We start from the raw sequence: 15545 nt of genomic DNA on the forward strand, positions 1-15545 counted from the left end.
CGTGCACAAGTGGCGCACCCCTGCCTCTTCCCCCTCTGTGGCCATCCTGGACACCCTGGAGTCCCCTTACTCCCTGGTCACCCCGGCCACGTCCCTGACCACGCCCGCCACGAGGAGGACGCCCAGCTGAGGCGCCCCTCACCTTTGGTGGCCTCCCAACCATGGCACTGATGGAGTAGTGCCGGCACAAATGGAGGAGTGCCAATGGGAGGTGTACACCACAATTGTCCTGGGCAATTGGGGTGAAGGGGGTGGGATGCAAGATGTTAACAGCACCCCTGCACCTGCAAGGCTGTATGTGACCCCGGTGATGTAGTGATGGGTCACGCAATGCTCAGGCACCCCAAAATTGCAGTAAAACCGTGTGCGCAACCCCTGCAGCCTACGTGCATGGAATTAACCTCCCGCAGTATGCGGTGGCACCCAGTAACACGAAAAACGCGTACGCGTGGGACACGCAGGCTACTATGACCTCGAAAACGGGTGCGATACACAGAGGCACCCGCAGTGGGGAAAAATAGCGTGCGCGACTCACCGTCAGACTAGCACGTTGATGAAAAACACGTAGCCAATACCCCCGCCAAAAGAAGAGATACGTCCTTGATCCGCTGTGAAGTAGTGATGGCGCGCGAAACAACACGAAGTAGCAACACACACGTCGGTCTCCATGAAAGGCACGTACAGCAAACTGCTGGCCCCGCTCACCTTTAACCCGTGCTGAAGGAAACGCCCGCGCATGTCACGTCACTTACGCGCTTAGGCCCTTTCCTCAAATTACACGCATTCCCACACGGACGTGTGGTTTTTTCACGTGCTGATCCACTATGCACCCGTGTTGTTGGAAAAGCCTGCGTGCGTAACGTCACAGACACGCTTACGCGCTAAGGGTCTTTCCTCGATTTTCACGCTGACGTGCAATTCTTTCACATGCCAAATCACTCCGTATCAAGCTGGCCACGCAACAGCGCACGGAAGACCACGCTCCTGCCCAGAAGGCCATATTCCTGCCCCCAGAGCCCCGAGCACGCTCCCACCTGCCACCTGCTGCTGCCTGCCTTCTGGCCACGTGCCCTGCTATTTGGTGCCTGCACGTGAGCCAGGGTTGCAGTTGCTGTGACCACTCCTGCTGGAACTGAAGACTCCCGACTGGGATACCATCGCTCCACAGCCCAGCCCCAGGACCCAGTTGCCCACACACACCTGCCTCTGGGGTTGCCATGTCTACACCATCTGGCATCACTGGCAACCCCCAGCCAGAGAGGCAGAGGGCCACCAGCTTCAGTGCCAGTGAAGTTGGTGTCCTGGTGGAGCATGTCCTGGGGCAGTATGATGCCCTCTTTGGAAGTTCGCGCGCCGACAGTGAAGGACGGAAGAGGATCTGGATGGACATGGTGACTGCCATCAACGCAGAGGAGGTGGCAGTCCGCGACATTCAACACGTCCTGAAGCGCTGGGAGGACTTCAGGTCCAGGGCCCTCAGCAAGGCCCGGCGCCTCTTCAAGCCAGCGGATGGCAAGGGGTGCCGGGTCCACCTTACCACCATCCAAATGAGGCTCCTGGAATGTATACACCAAGCGCTCCACGTCCAGGTCCTTGAGAGGCAGACCCGTCTGGAGTCGAGCGGTAAGTGTACATGCCTACTGATTGTACGCTGTGCGTGTTGTGGTGTGCCAGGAGTGTGCAGGTTCAACATATGTCTTTGTAGGGCCATGTATGGATGCGTATGTACAGGGACGTGAACCAGCCACATGTGATTCCTCTCATGTTTGAGACACATCGATGGTGTATGTATTGGCAAGCATGCTGGGCAAATGCATGTGTGGGTGCGCACATGTGAAAATTATGTGTATGCACTGTGGCATGGTTGTGGTGTCACACATGGATGTAGGTTCCTGCTGCATGTTTCTGCACTGTGTGCATGTGCATGTGTGTGTATGTGACAAGTGTGCAACTGTGATGCAACATGGATGCATGTGACACTGACATGTAGGAGGCTGATTGCCAGATGTGACATGGATGGTGACATTATCACTGCAGTGGTGGAGATGTACAGATGCATGTCAGTCTGCTGGCGTGTGTGCATGTGTTATGCACTCCCCGTGTTGCATGTGACGTCAGGCTCACCTTCGGCTGCTCGTGCTGTTGTTTGTGTATGGACGGTGCTGCCTGGTGCAAGATTCCTGTTGATTTGCTCATGTGTGTGAGTTGAAATGACATGTGTGTTTGGGAGTGTGATGCCATGTCTGTAGTTTTACACTGCCACTCATGTGCAACTGTAATGTGTGTATCAGTCCATTGTACAGTGCCCTGATGCCTGTGTTCTATCTCTCCCTGTCTGCAGCGTCAACTGATGAAGAGGGTGGAGAGGGTGCTGTGGAGCAAAGCGTCAGGGATCGCACCACCAGCCGGAGACGCAAGGCCCGGCTCCCCTCCCAGGTTGTCATCTCGTCGGGGAGTGAGGAGTCTGGTGCTGCATCCCAGGCCGCAGCTGTGGAGGGTATGTCCAAGAGGCGGAGGTCGGAGGTGGACTCCTTGGTAGCAGAAGGGGCAGCTGAGACCCCACAGGGTCTGACGGAGGAAGATGGCATGGAGTCATCCAGGTTGGTGGGGGGTTTGGTGGAGGAGGAGGCCGTGGAAGGGACACACACAGGGTCTGGAGGTGGGGATTCCACTGGTGCTAGTGGTGCAGTGCAGGGGCAGGGACAGGAGGCAGCACAGGCCGCCGCAGAGGTGCCTGTGTGTAATCCTGTCCCCGATTCTGTAACTGCATCACCCTGTACCAGCAGGGATGCCGAAGTCTAGACCCGTTTTCAGGGAGGGGATGAGCGCACAACAACTGGCCTTCGTCTCCCTGCGGACGTGGCAATCCGGGACCGGGTTGAGCCTGTCCTGGCTGGGATGGCGTTGCGTCAACGGGGCTTGCGAGGTGACCTGCAGTGTTTTCGTGAAGACACTGCACGTCATCTCGGATGCCTTGTTCACCGCGTTGACCTACTGGGACGGGTCACCAGGGCTGGATTCCTCCGTATGCTGGACCTTATTCCGACACCCTCCTCACCTGAACCTCCTATGCGCCAGTCGTCCTCCATGCCATCTTCCCACCCATGTATCACCTGGGTACCCTGTGGAGCTGCCTCTGACCCTGCGGCCAGGCTGGTGGAGGACACATCCCTGCCACAGTCGGGAGTCGGACATCCAGCAGGGGTGGCCACCACAACAACTGCACCCCAGCCAGAGGAGGACGTGCAGGCAGCAAGAGCCAGGGCACAGGCACAGCAGCAGCAGCAACAAGGTGGGAGCCATGATGGCTTAGGGCCTTCAACATCCGAGGGGCAGTCATCGGCCAGAGGGCAGGCGGACCCAGAATTGGAAGTGTCTTCCGTGTGGCAGCAGTTGGGCCAGGCCAAAGATGCGGAGCGGCGGCAGGTGGAAGAGGCACAGCTCACAATGGTCAGGGCGGAGAACTCCATGCGGAGGGCACTGAGGCGGGCCAAGTGCCTCGAGGCCATTCGCAGGGAGTTGGAGGTCAACATGGCATCGTCCCTGCGAACCCTCGGGGCCATGGAAGAGGACCGCATCCAGGACATTGAGCAGGAGTTCGATGATGCCCTGGTCCGGGAAATCTGAAAGTGAGCTGTCGGACTAGCCCGCCGCCATTGTATATAGTTTTTAGTGTTAGGTTTCATTTTCGTTTTTCTTTGATTTGGGGTGTTTGGACTATGCCCCACACATTTGTATATAGTTCTTTTCTTAGGTCGTTTTTTTGGATAGGTTTAATTTCTTTCGTTGGGCTCATGGACCCTGGATGAACTCTGTGTACATAGTTGAACAGTGGATCATGTGAGGATTTTATTTTATTTTATCACCCTGGATCAATGGATTATTCAATTTACATTTTCTTTGGATTTCATTTGGTGGACCGTGAGATTGGACACATGTTTTTTTTCATCACTTTGGATTGGTTCTTCATATGTTTTTTTTATTATGTTTCAGACATACATTTCATTTCATCGTTTGAAATAAGTTTTATGCTTTCATTTCATTAATTTTGTTCTTAATACATTTTTGTTTCTTACTTCCATGTGTGGTATTCGCTCATTGGGTTACTGCCTTTGAAAAAGTAGATTTAGACAATCACGTGCACCCAGGGTGTGTGTGTGTGAGGGACATGTTTTGATGTACATAGTTGACTTTCAGTTTGTGTCATGGAAAAGCCATTTCAGTGTGGGGTGGATTGGGGACTTGATTGCCTCTCAAGACTGGGGTGGGGTGCTGTGGGATTTTGGTGCACATGAGGCCCATGATTGTGCATCTTTATGACGTGTTGGGGGGGGACATGAGTCGGGGCCTGCTGGCAGGTGGCCCTCAATGCTGGGTGGGAGGGGGTGCTGAAGGACATGAGTCGGGGCCTGCTGGCAGGTGCCCCTCAATGCTGGGTGGGTGGGGGTGCTGAGGGACATGAGTCGGGGCCTGACCCCTCAGAATACATGTACCCCGCTCGCCCAAGGCCTATCGCGTGTGAAACTCCCCGCGCACCCCTCAGAATACACGTACCCCACTCGCCCAAGGCCAATCGCGTGTAAAACTTCCTGCGCACCCCCGAAATACATGTACCCTGCTCACCCAAGGCCTATGGCGTGTGAAACTCCCCGCGCACCCCTCAGAATACACGTACCCCGCTCGCCCAAGGCCAATCGTGTCTAAAACTTCCCACGCACCCCCAAAATATACATACCCCGCTTGCACAGGGCCAATCGCGTGTAAAACTTCCCGTGCACCCCAGAAATACACGTACCCCGCTCGCACAGGGCCAATCGCGTGTAATACTACCCACGCAGCAGGGTACGTGTATTCGGAGGGGTGCGCAGGGATTTTTACGGACGTTTTCGTGGTTGGGGGGCTGTATGCTGGTCCACTGGCCTGTGCGCCATGTACGGGATTTGTGCGCTGTTCATGGCACATGGGGAGGGGTTGGGGGCGTAACTGGCGCAGCTGCAGGGTCGCTGCACCACTCTGACCAATGGTTGGTTATGGATGTTAAAATCCATGAATACGCTGTGCGCAGAAATGGATTTTGGCGCACGCGGCTCACGCAGAATGTGCACGCGCGCACTGTGCGCCAGCCGCGTGCACCACTTGTGCGCTGAATTCTATGAATTACCCCCTTTGTGTTTTTTGCTGTATATTAATTTGGGTAATTGAACTGCACATGCGCTGCCTTTACAAAACTGAAGCAAAGCGCTTCTGTGCTGCATTTGAGGTTGCTGCTGAAGTCAATGTTTGGAATGAGCTATATGCCAGAAATGATAGACCACCTTTCTGACTAGCGGAGAGAAGAGCTATAAGTATCCATGTACTAATTACTAATAATAGTAACCATTAATTACATTTATTTTCTCTGCATCAGTTAGTGCATCACTCTGCATAATACGGCAAGAAGGATTTAAAAGATCTGCAGTGATCACATTTATTATATTTAATGTACACATAGTATAGCAGATACCTTTTCAAGGACTATCCCAACATAATTCAGGACTCCGGGCCCAATTTGTTTCCAAAATTATGGAATCGAAAATAGTGCTTAATTGATTTCTCTGCTTCTTTCTAGGCTCTTCTGGTTTACCGCAGTGGTACTGTAGAATTGTTGGACTGTGCTGAGCAGGAGACGGTTTGCCAGTTTGTTACTCCCTCTGCATATATGCTTGCTTCTCCCTGGCAACCAGTGTTCACTGTAGATCAAGAAAACGCGTGTTTGGTATTCAAAGGTAAGAGGGGGTTAAGTTAATTAATTATTGTGGTCAAGTTTAAAGTAACTTACATTTTAGCTTGGCCATTAGTCTTTTTTTGTAACCTTGTTCCTCCAAGCAAGGGTGTTGCTAGGTCTGGAAAAGATCCAGGGCTATGCTAATGTCGGGACTGTTGGGACTCGATGCTAGCTAGCCTTTTGATTGTAGCCCCTGAGCATCTATTCGAGGTTACAACTATGAGACCCGGGGCTTCAGCCCCCGCCCCTAGCAATGCCTCTGCATCCAAGGGATATGAACTCCTTGCCCCTGTGTTTGATATTTACACAGATACACCTAGGCCGCTCCATAGGCACTATACATTCCTGGAAACGTACTTCATGATTACATTAGCTGTACATCGTCTCCTCACACAGCTTTCTTTCCTCACCCACCACCATGTCTGGTAATCATCAGGGACACTTTGGCTTGAGTATGCATTACAGTCAACATAGGAGTCCTTATATATAGCCCATATCTGGATCAACCACAGAACAAACGAACAGTCAGGAGTAACTGCTTGGAATAACCTTTCTTTATTCCTCCTTTACACCAACCAACTTCCTTCCGCTCAACTCCACCTCTTCCTCTTGCTTTCCCTGTGCTTCCCCTCTTAGCACTCCCTCCTTAGTGTGTCTGTGTCACTTTATTGACACAACAGGGACGTTGTTCACCAGCGCAAAATGGTGGAAATGTGTTTCACAGCTGTCTCTTTGGATTCACTCTGCACCAGTATCGCGCCTAAACCAACCGGACTGGTGTCAATCGTTATCTCTGTGTCCACTTTGGGTCGAAGTAAGCAAGCTGTCTGGCCTTGTGAGCGCTCTTTGTATGTTCGTGAACACCTGCTGGCAATGTTGGCTCCAGAGGAATGGTTTATCCTTCTTTAGTAGTTGCCGGATGGGTTCTGTCATGGTGTCATAGTTGGGTAGGTACCGGGCACAGTGTCATGGCATCCCTAAAAAAGTATCATACTTCACTGACAATGCACGGAGGAGGCAGCGTGTTAATTGATTGGATCTTCTCGTGGTCGGTGTCCATCCCTTCATCTGAGAAAATGTGGCTGTAGAGCCTCAGCTATTTCTTGTTCATTTCATATTTGTTCTCATTAAGTTTTAGTACTGCCTCTTGCAATTTGGCACACACTTTCCTGAACATTTGATCATGTTCCTCCTGTGATGTCCCAAAAAACAGAATATTATCACTGTAGTTTAACGCAGTGTTGAAAGGTAATAGTATGCATCTGATGGTTTCCTGGAATGTTTAGGCAGCTGCCGAGATGCCGAATTTCAAACGTTTGTATCCAAAGAGCCCACCATGCATAGAGAACGTTGATGAAGGATGAACTGATTATATCCATGATTCAGGTCCAGCTTCGAGAATTCCACGGCCTTGTTTTGTTTGACAATCATGCCCTCAGTGTTCGGACCTCTCTCTCTCTGGATGGCCACATTTGGAACACGCATTTCTACACAGAGATTTATTCAACCATTGTCCTTGGGGTTGAGGCCCAGGGGCCACACCGACGTAGTGTGCCCTTCAGCCCTTTCAATGATGTCCTCTTGGAGTAATAGACGTAACTCTTCTAAAACATTTTGTTGGAGGTGGAAACCTATTCCCAGGGGGTGTTAAGGAACTGGTGTGATCTCTTCATTGATGTGTATCTTGACAATGTATCTTTTGATTTTTACAAGCCCTTTGAACAGATTTGGGAATTTGTTGCATAGTTGTAATTTGGTCACAGGAGTAGTGGCCATCATGCGGCGCGTCTCTCATCATCGGATGGTTACATTCTGAGGTATCATAGTGGTTGTCGATTAGATGCAGGCCTTTAGCTATTTTATAGCTAAGCAGGCATTGTCCTGCGTGTGGGCTTTAAATGACATGTATTGTGGTGGGAGCGCCCTTCTCTCAGTGAGGGAGAAAACACCTAAACTGGCCCACTGATGGTAGTGAAAATGTGTCTCCTGCAGTAAGGCATGGTATCACAAGTATGACACTGACACAATAAGTACAATTTGTAAAAACTTTATTGATGATTCTGGGGTTGGAAAACAGTCCTAGTGGAGTCCGTCAAATCACATTGGCCTATGCTAACAAAACCTAATGCCTGCCCTATCTCTTATACAAAAAGTGTATGAAGGAGAAATGTATGCAAAGGAAAATCAGTGCTCGACAGAATAAATGTGGCTGATGCAGCTCTCCTCCCCACGTTAGAACACACAAAGTAAGGTGGTCCCTGTAGGCAAGATGACATACTCTGGCTTGGGTTTTCAACACAATAAACAATTCCAAAATGTGGATCGAGGCCCGCCTGGCTGTCCACGTTAAAGTCTCTTCTTTCTGACTTCCAAATAATGTTTCAACAATAGATCACGTATGTCAGCCTCTGTCGGGCTCAGACCACTTTCGGTTGTCAAAAACTCTCGAATGTGCGTGGCTTTCTTTACAGGTCACCGCAGGACCATTTTGACTCAAAATTCAAGGTTTAACTTTCTCTCTTCCCAGTTCTAGGAGTTAATTCTGCTTACTTTGCTTTTACGTTAATTTGCTTTATCGTTTCAAACAAGGCACCTTTTGCCGAGACTTTTGAGTGGGCTACTTTCTTTCGCCGGACCATTCCATTACTTAGTATTGCTGATTTCACAGCTGTCCTTACTTCAAAGTTCATTCACAGTTCTGCCTTTCTTCGTGTCTCGTCCACACATGTGCAGCCTTCACGCCTTCATTTGCGATATAATGTTGCTACTTCAAACTTTAACTTATATCGGTCTCTTAGGTCGCTTGCCAACTCACCGGCTGTGTGTGTTTCTTTCTTGGTTTTATGATTTCTAATTCACGAGTCAAGGTTGGTACTACAGGCTTGGCCTCTCTTCCCCAACTGTGCCGTTCACCCGGCAGGGTCGCTGCCGTTCTTGGAACACAATGCAGCCTTCTGAAGTAGGATCTGGTCTTCTCCACATGTCTTTGGCGGCCTTCGCCTCGGAAGTTCTGCCCGTACTCGTGTTCGGCCTTGCTCAAGAGGGTGTCTCTAGGTTCTGCCTTTTATCTGTGTGAGGAGAACTAATTGGTATCTGGTGTATGTACTTAGGGGTCAAATGCCTGACTTTGCCTGACCAAATTAGCTGGACATGTCCAGTACGATGTGTGAAAGTTAGTCTCGTTACTCTCAGTCACTCTTTTCCTCGCCCCAGTGTTTGTTTAAAAGTGGGGGAGTTGGGACCTCCAGAGAATCCTAAAAAATCGGATTAGTTAGATAAACAAAAGAGGGGGGAATACCGCATCTCACCATCGGCTGCCTCACCCCCACTCCCCGAAGACCCCTCACACAGGTGATCCTCCCGCACTGGTCCACCCCCAGTGATCCAGAGATCCAAAGGCGATGGCTGTGCCCTGGCCACCTGAGAGAGGTGACTAGCGGATGAGACACCCTTTGGTTTCTCACACTCCCCACTGATACACTTTTGCTTAGGATTTTTCAAGTGGCATAATTTGTGTGTATTCACCATCATCCACAACATTAACTGTGGCCTCCGTGTCCACAAAGAAGAGACTGACTTCCTACCTAACTTTTAAAGTGGCATCATCTGCTGCATCTTCACTACTGAGGCACACATATCCGTTTGTGAAGGATACTTCAGTCTCATTGCGACTGCTGCTATCTGTACCCTGGACGTCTTCTAGTGCTCTGATGATTCTCTGGGGTGGGTTGGTAGCATTCCATGTTTTATTTTGTGGATGCCTGCATCATCGGCCGAAAAGTCTGTAACTGTCTATGCTCTGGGAAAGGTACCCCTTCTCTGCATATGGACCTGTAGTGATTTTACCTCCTGCGATTTGAGCATTGTTGTCCAATGGCCGGTCATGGCCCTCTGTGAGGGAAAGTGAGGCTGCATCTATAGCAGGTATTGTGATTGTGTGGTCTGTACACTGGTGGCCTGATTGATGGCTGTTGGGGCAACAGGTGCCATCATGGTTGGATCGCTGCTTTGGTTTCACCTTTTTTTGGCACCTCGATCGCGACAGCTTGGATATCAACGCTTAGGTATATTCTCGCCTAGTTCAATTATTTCTTCTAGTGAGTGTTTTCTTTAGCAAGTGCTTGCAGAAAGTGTTTAATGTGCACGCTTTAGTGATGCACAGGCGGATGCTTTCCTCATCAGAAACATGTGCGAATTGGCAGTGTGCCACTTTGTTTGAAGCCTAATAACACATTTGTCTATTGTTTCTTTTGAAAGTTGTTGGCAATGGTTGAAAGTGTATCCTCGGTTTAGTTGGTAGCATGTTTCCTGTTGAGGGCTGCAACAGTTTTTTCATATGACGTTCTGTCACGTTCTGGTAATGTCTTAAGAATTGTCTTAATGTCTTTACTTACTAGGTTCATAAAAATGGCGCGTAGAGCAGGTGATTTGGCCTATGGCCTTAACAAAGGCAGAATAGTCTTCTAGCCATTCTTCCCAGCGTGGTCCTCTGTCTTTTGTGGCTGAAGTTGGAATGGCTGTGGTTTTCACACGAATGATGCTCTTGATGCGGATGTCAGTAAGGCCACTGCTTGATCTCCCCCATTTCGGGGGAATGGCTCTGAGTTGTATGCTTGACATTGTTTTACGGCTTCAGGAGTAATGTCTGAGGTACCTGGGCACTTTCGATCAGTTGGAGACTAAGTGTGGGTTGTATTGCCACACAGGGATTAGATGCCTCGTGGAGCGAGTGTGAAGATTGGTAATGTGTTGGCTTAGCAGGTGTGGCACTTCTGCAAACTGCCCGCAGCACGTCTCATTGGAAGCGGAGGGCACAGGGTCCCCTGGGCAGGGCTAAATGCAGCACCCACGTCCTCTCTGCTTTCAGAAATGCCCCAGATGGCACAGATATTCAGCTGGAGCAGCCGTCGAGGTGAGCTGTCTTCGCAGGCGAGCAGTCTAGCACTCCCTTGTTAGCGGAGCCCCTAATGGAGTGGTTAGAGGGACGGGATGCCCTGGATGGAGAGTCTCTTGTCGGCATGGATTCCCAGAGGGGTGGGCGGAGAGACGAACTGTCTCGGAACGAGCAGCGGGACTTGCAGTCTTACGGCGTCTTACGGCGTTTGGACAGAGGTGATTTGTGGCAACTGCAGGTCCGAAACCCTTGTCGCCAGTTTTATAGCTGGATCGCCCACAGGAAAGAACAGCAGTCAGGAGACACTGCTTGGTCTAACCTTTCTTTTTTCCTCCTTTTCACCAATTGACTTCCTTTCCTACAACTCCTCCTCTTCCGTTCACTTTCCCAGTGCTTCCCTTCTTAGTCCCCCCTCCTTCTTAAAGTGTCCATGTCACTTTATGGACAAAACAGGGACGTCATTCACCAGCAATTCCAAGCCATCCCTATTCTTTGCCTCTTCAACCTTTCTCACAATGATCTTTTACATTGCTATTTCTGTCAGTGAAACGGAAATGTGACCTCATATTTTGTCTTTTAATTTCAGCACGTGCATCCTTGAACCATTTACTTTCCCATCCTCTCCTTACACAGACAAGGGCCACTTTCGCCCATGAGGTTAACCCATTGTTGTAAATAACATTACATGACGTAGGCCCTAATACCATAAACAAATCCCAGCCGATTAGGCAAACAGTATGTACTGCTCAGTGGGGGTCTAACAGAGGGTGGCGGGCAGGCCCCGATTGCAAAACAAATCCATCTGACCACGGTAGCCTTTTTTCCTGTAATATTTTCCCCATTGCCCTACTGCAGCTCACACTGGAAATTATGCCGCTGTTGAAGGTGTAGCTCTGAGCGTTCTGGGGTCTATGGCGGCTGTGACTCCTTGACACCCACTTTATGCAATGAAGTTGATGCCAGGGTTGCCTTGCTAAAACAACGGGTGATAACTGGGGAAGGTTTAGTCTTCAGTTTCGGGAACGTTATTCTTAGGGCTATCCTTGTAGGAAACAAGGAGTGCAGGAGTTCTCCACTATATTGGGACAGGATGAAGAATTATCTTAATTTTTACCAGGCTTAGCATGGCTGAAGAGTGGTAAGCCCATGTTGCGGCAGTGAAGAAGGGCTTGCTTAGGTGGGATTGGGCGGACATGATTACGAAGGTGAGGAATAGGGTGAAAGCCTGTTTTTACATTGGAAACCATTATATTTAGGGCCTGAAAGAAGCGGCAAGAGTGAATTGTAGGAGGTTGGAGGTTGAGGGGATGTGGCTTGTGAATTGGAGGACTTTGTTTAGTTGTTGGAATGAGTAGCAGGGGAAACAGTGGCATAATCTGCAAGTTGTTGGGAGAATGTATACTAGTCTGAGGGTTGAACCATACAGAACAGGATTATATAGGGTTTGAGTTGAGGACAGGGCACCTCTGGGTGTGGCAAAACAGGGGCACAATAGACACATGGTATCCATAAATTCTCAGAGTCCCAAGATTGGCCTAAGGTCTGTACACTGCTTTTGGTGGTAGTAATATCAGGGGCTTTTTGCAGGAACTCAATGAGCTTGTTACAAGCAAGCTCATTGGCCCTCGCCCCGGGCCTTACCTCGCTGACAAGGCTCTGAAGTCTGTGCTTCTCCACTGCGGCAACCCGTAGTGGCCGCCATGGAAAAGGAGAAGGGACTACATGAAGTTCCTTCGCCCTTTCCATCGCAGGCATTTATTTTGTTTGCTTTTTTTCATTGGTTTTAATGGCTGCCATGGAAAGGGAGAAGGGACTTTGCGCAGTTCCTTCTCCTGATCCCTGGCACAAAAGTCAAGGAAGCCCAAGATCTAAAACCACTTTAAGCTAAGAGGAATCCCAATCAATGCGCTAAAGATTAGGCAATTTGTAAGTTTGGGTGTCGCTATAGATCCAGTGAGAGTGGAACACTTCCATGGTCCAAAAGGTAAATATCAAAGTGTACCTAAGATGCCTAACCGCACTTCCCTCATAGTGTGTTTGTGCTGGGTTTGAAAAGATATGATAAAAAATAGTGTCACACAAATAGTTGATTCAACTAGAAATGTATAAGAGATGAAATTGATTCATGAAGAGTTCAAATGATAAAAATGTATATCACAAAATGAGCCATATAACAATAAATTAGTCAACACGAGTTTCAAGCCAATGGGCTCTTCCTCAGGGCTCTTAATGCTCCAAATCTGAGTTTCAATTTAAACACATGGAAATATTTTCAGTGTGGTTAGTTACCCATTTGGGTCCAAGTATCCTACGGTTCATGTACATTCGAGATAGAGGGAAATGTTCTGTTGACTGTAATTAGATTAAATAATTAGATCAATATCCGCGATCGCTGTTCAGGCCTTCGTAGTAGCCTCTTATAGGCATGAAGAGTTGTTAGGGGTTCTTATGATCATGCCAGCAGATGGCAACGGACAGTGCACGTGTTAACACACTGCTCATAAACTGCCTTTCGGTTCTGGACTTTTGTTTCCCTCGAACTCGCACCCCTGTGAGAGGTAGGTTCATAGAGGTCATACTTTGCATTGTTTTCTTTAAGCCTACAAAATGCAAAACAATTTCGATTTCTTTTAAATTGCAAGGTTTTGTGTTTGTAAGTTATCTAGCGTAGCTATCAAAAGTATCAAAAGCAAATATCATGCTAATTCAGCCAGGGGAATTTGTAACCTTATTCTAATGGTGAAATGTTTTTTGAATGATGCATTTTCATCAATCAATTTCTTTTACTTTGCATGATCATTTGGGGGTCACATCAATGCAAAACAAGGATTGGCAATGCCAGCACTTTGGGCTTTTGTGTAGGCATGGGAAGGGAACTTGTAGGCACTACCTTAGTGGTATTAAACTGGCCGTTGATGGTAGCAGGTGCAAAATGGTGCGAGTACTTGGGCATCTAATAGCAGTGCCTGGCACATGCCTAATACACATGCAAAACTGCTGGCTTTTCCAATGCTTGTTTTTAACAGCACTTCAGTGAATGACACCCATAGTACTTATGAATCGAGTGGCTGAAGCTAGACCAAGTTAAGACATTTTTATTGCACCAGTAGCGTGTTTACCGTACCAATTAAGTTATTATCTCTCACAAGACTGCTTTGAAAAAACACTGACAGGCACTTGGACCAAACAGTTGATGGTAAGGCTTTATTAAAGCAAGCTCAGAGTTTCCATGAGGTGGTGTTTTGAGCGGGGTGGGGGAGGAACTGGGTGGGAGTGGCAACACGGTTTAGCATGGCCATGGGCAGTCAATGGGAGAGAGAATAACCAAACACCTTCAAGCTTTGCATCCCTCCTCATATGCAATGTCTCCCTATTTGTACTCTAATATAATAGTTTTGGGTAATAGGTGGTGCTGCCACCTAAAATCCCAAACTAAAAAAGCAAACGAAAATGACAGAAAAGATAATCAAGGGGGAAGAAAATGGAGTCTGTCGTGGGATGCTCTGTTTAAAATCAAAATTGAAAAGGTAGACTAGAAACATCCACTGAAGAACAGTTCCTCTATAAAAAGAGGCATGGAAGCAGTTCTCACATGCTGAATTTAAGAAACTCAAAGTTATTCTGTATGTTCTACTTTCGTCATGCTACAGGTGATCCGAGGCAGGGGGCCGGGGAGACCGAAAGCAGAGGTGCTGCTGCCTGTACACTCTTTGTTTTCAATTTTGAATCCTACCCATTCATGGATTCTTTCAAAACGAAGCAAGAATCCGTAGTGTCCCCTCCACAGCTTTTAACTTGGGAAAAGAGATGCCAGATGTTCTTACAAAGCAGGTGAGGAACTTGCTTTTTTTACGGCAACCTTGATTTATACTGAAAAGTATATTGTTTTCCATTGATTTCAAGTGCGGTTGAAGACACTTTATCTTATTTGAGATTATATATGAAATGAGTGTGGTTCTATCACTCTAAACCTGTGGTCTGCAATCTTTGGCTCTCCAGGAGCCTTGGCCTACAACTCCAGCCGTAGCCAGCATAATCAAAGTTGTGGGAACATGGAAGCCGTAGTCCAAAACACCTGGAGAGACGGTGGTTGAGGTCTCCTGGATAGCCAGTAGCCTACTTGAGAGCAGAGAATAATGTTTCATACTTTGAAAAATCTTCTGGGTTCTGTAAAGCACCATAGAAGCAACGTACAAAACATACCTACAAATGATGGCGTACTTCATTTTTACTCATATAAGAAAGGAGGCCTATGTTCACCTAACCCTCTGGCCATCTGCTCTCTTCCTTGGTTTTGTGTGTGGATGCATTTTGCAAATATAGAAATGTTTGAGCCTGGGATAATGCAGAGACTTGTTGGCAAAATTTATATAAAAATGAGTATACTCTTATAGTGCAACAAAGGGATTTGGGTTGAGAACCAGGTGACATCAAAAGGAATGGATGCTTCTCCTTAAGGGAATATGACCATGAGAACTAAACATGCTCAGGGAGTACTCGTACAACTTTGTGACAGTCCGGATTGCCTCCTTTGTTAGAGTTCAACAACAGTCTGTGGCCATGATGGCTTGCTTTCATAGACCCTGTGCAACATATGGATCCAGACCAAAGGAACTGTACAGGGAACTGTGAGTAACTGAGACCCAACCACGTTTCTTATTCTCTTTTCAAACCTGTTCTAGAGGATGTGGTTCTGCAATAGTCTTTTCAATACTGATACCAATTGTTGGGGTACACACTGGCCAGTGGTCTTTCTGTTGCAGGTGAACTGTCGTACTCCTAATAACCAATCACTGGTCTCTGGGTCATACTGCCCCCAGCCAATGACTGCCCTATACCTAAGCCCCTGCTCTGGCAGCCATCTTCAGATTTTTACCGCATGTTCAA

The 15545-nt window shown here is 48.3% G+C and overlaps 1 protein-coding gene across 1 annotated transcript in view; it reads left to right on the forward strand.

Moving 5' to 3' along the window:
• WDR93 (WD repeat domain 93) overlaps positions 1–15545 on the forward strand; it is a 640373-nt gene that overhangs the window by 564449 nt on the left and 60379 nt on the right. The window contains exons 15-16 of the mRNA XM_069624316.1: positions 5609–5765; positions 14309–14489. Of these exons, the coding sequence (XP_069480417.1) occupies positions 5609–5765; positions 14309–14489 (338 nt within the window). The remainder of the gene's footprint in view (positions 1–5608; positions 5766–14308; positions 14490–15545) is intronic.

This window comes from Ambystoma mexicanum, chromosome 11 (genome assembly GCF_040938575.1).
Source record: "Ambystoma mexicanum isolate Mex_15411 chromosome 11, UKY_AmexF1_1, whole genome shotgun sequence".
NCBI classification, from domain to species: domain Eukaryota; kingdom Metazoa; phylum Chordata; class Amphibia; order Caudata; family Ambystomatidae; genus Ambystoma; species Ambystoma mexicanum.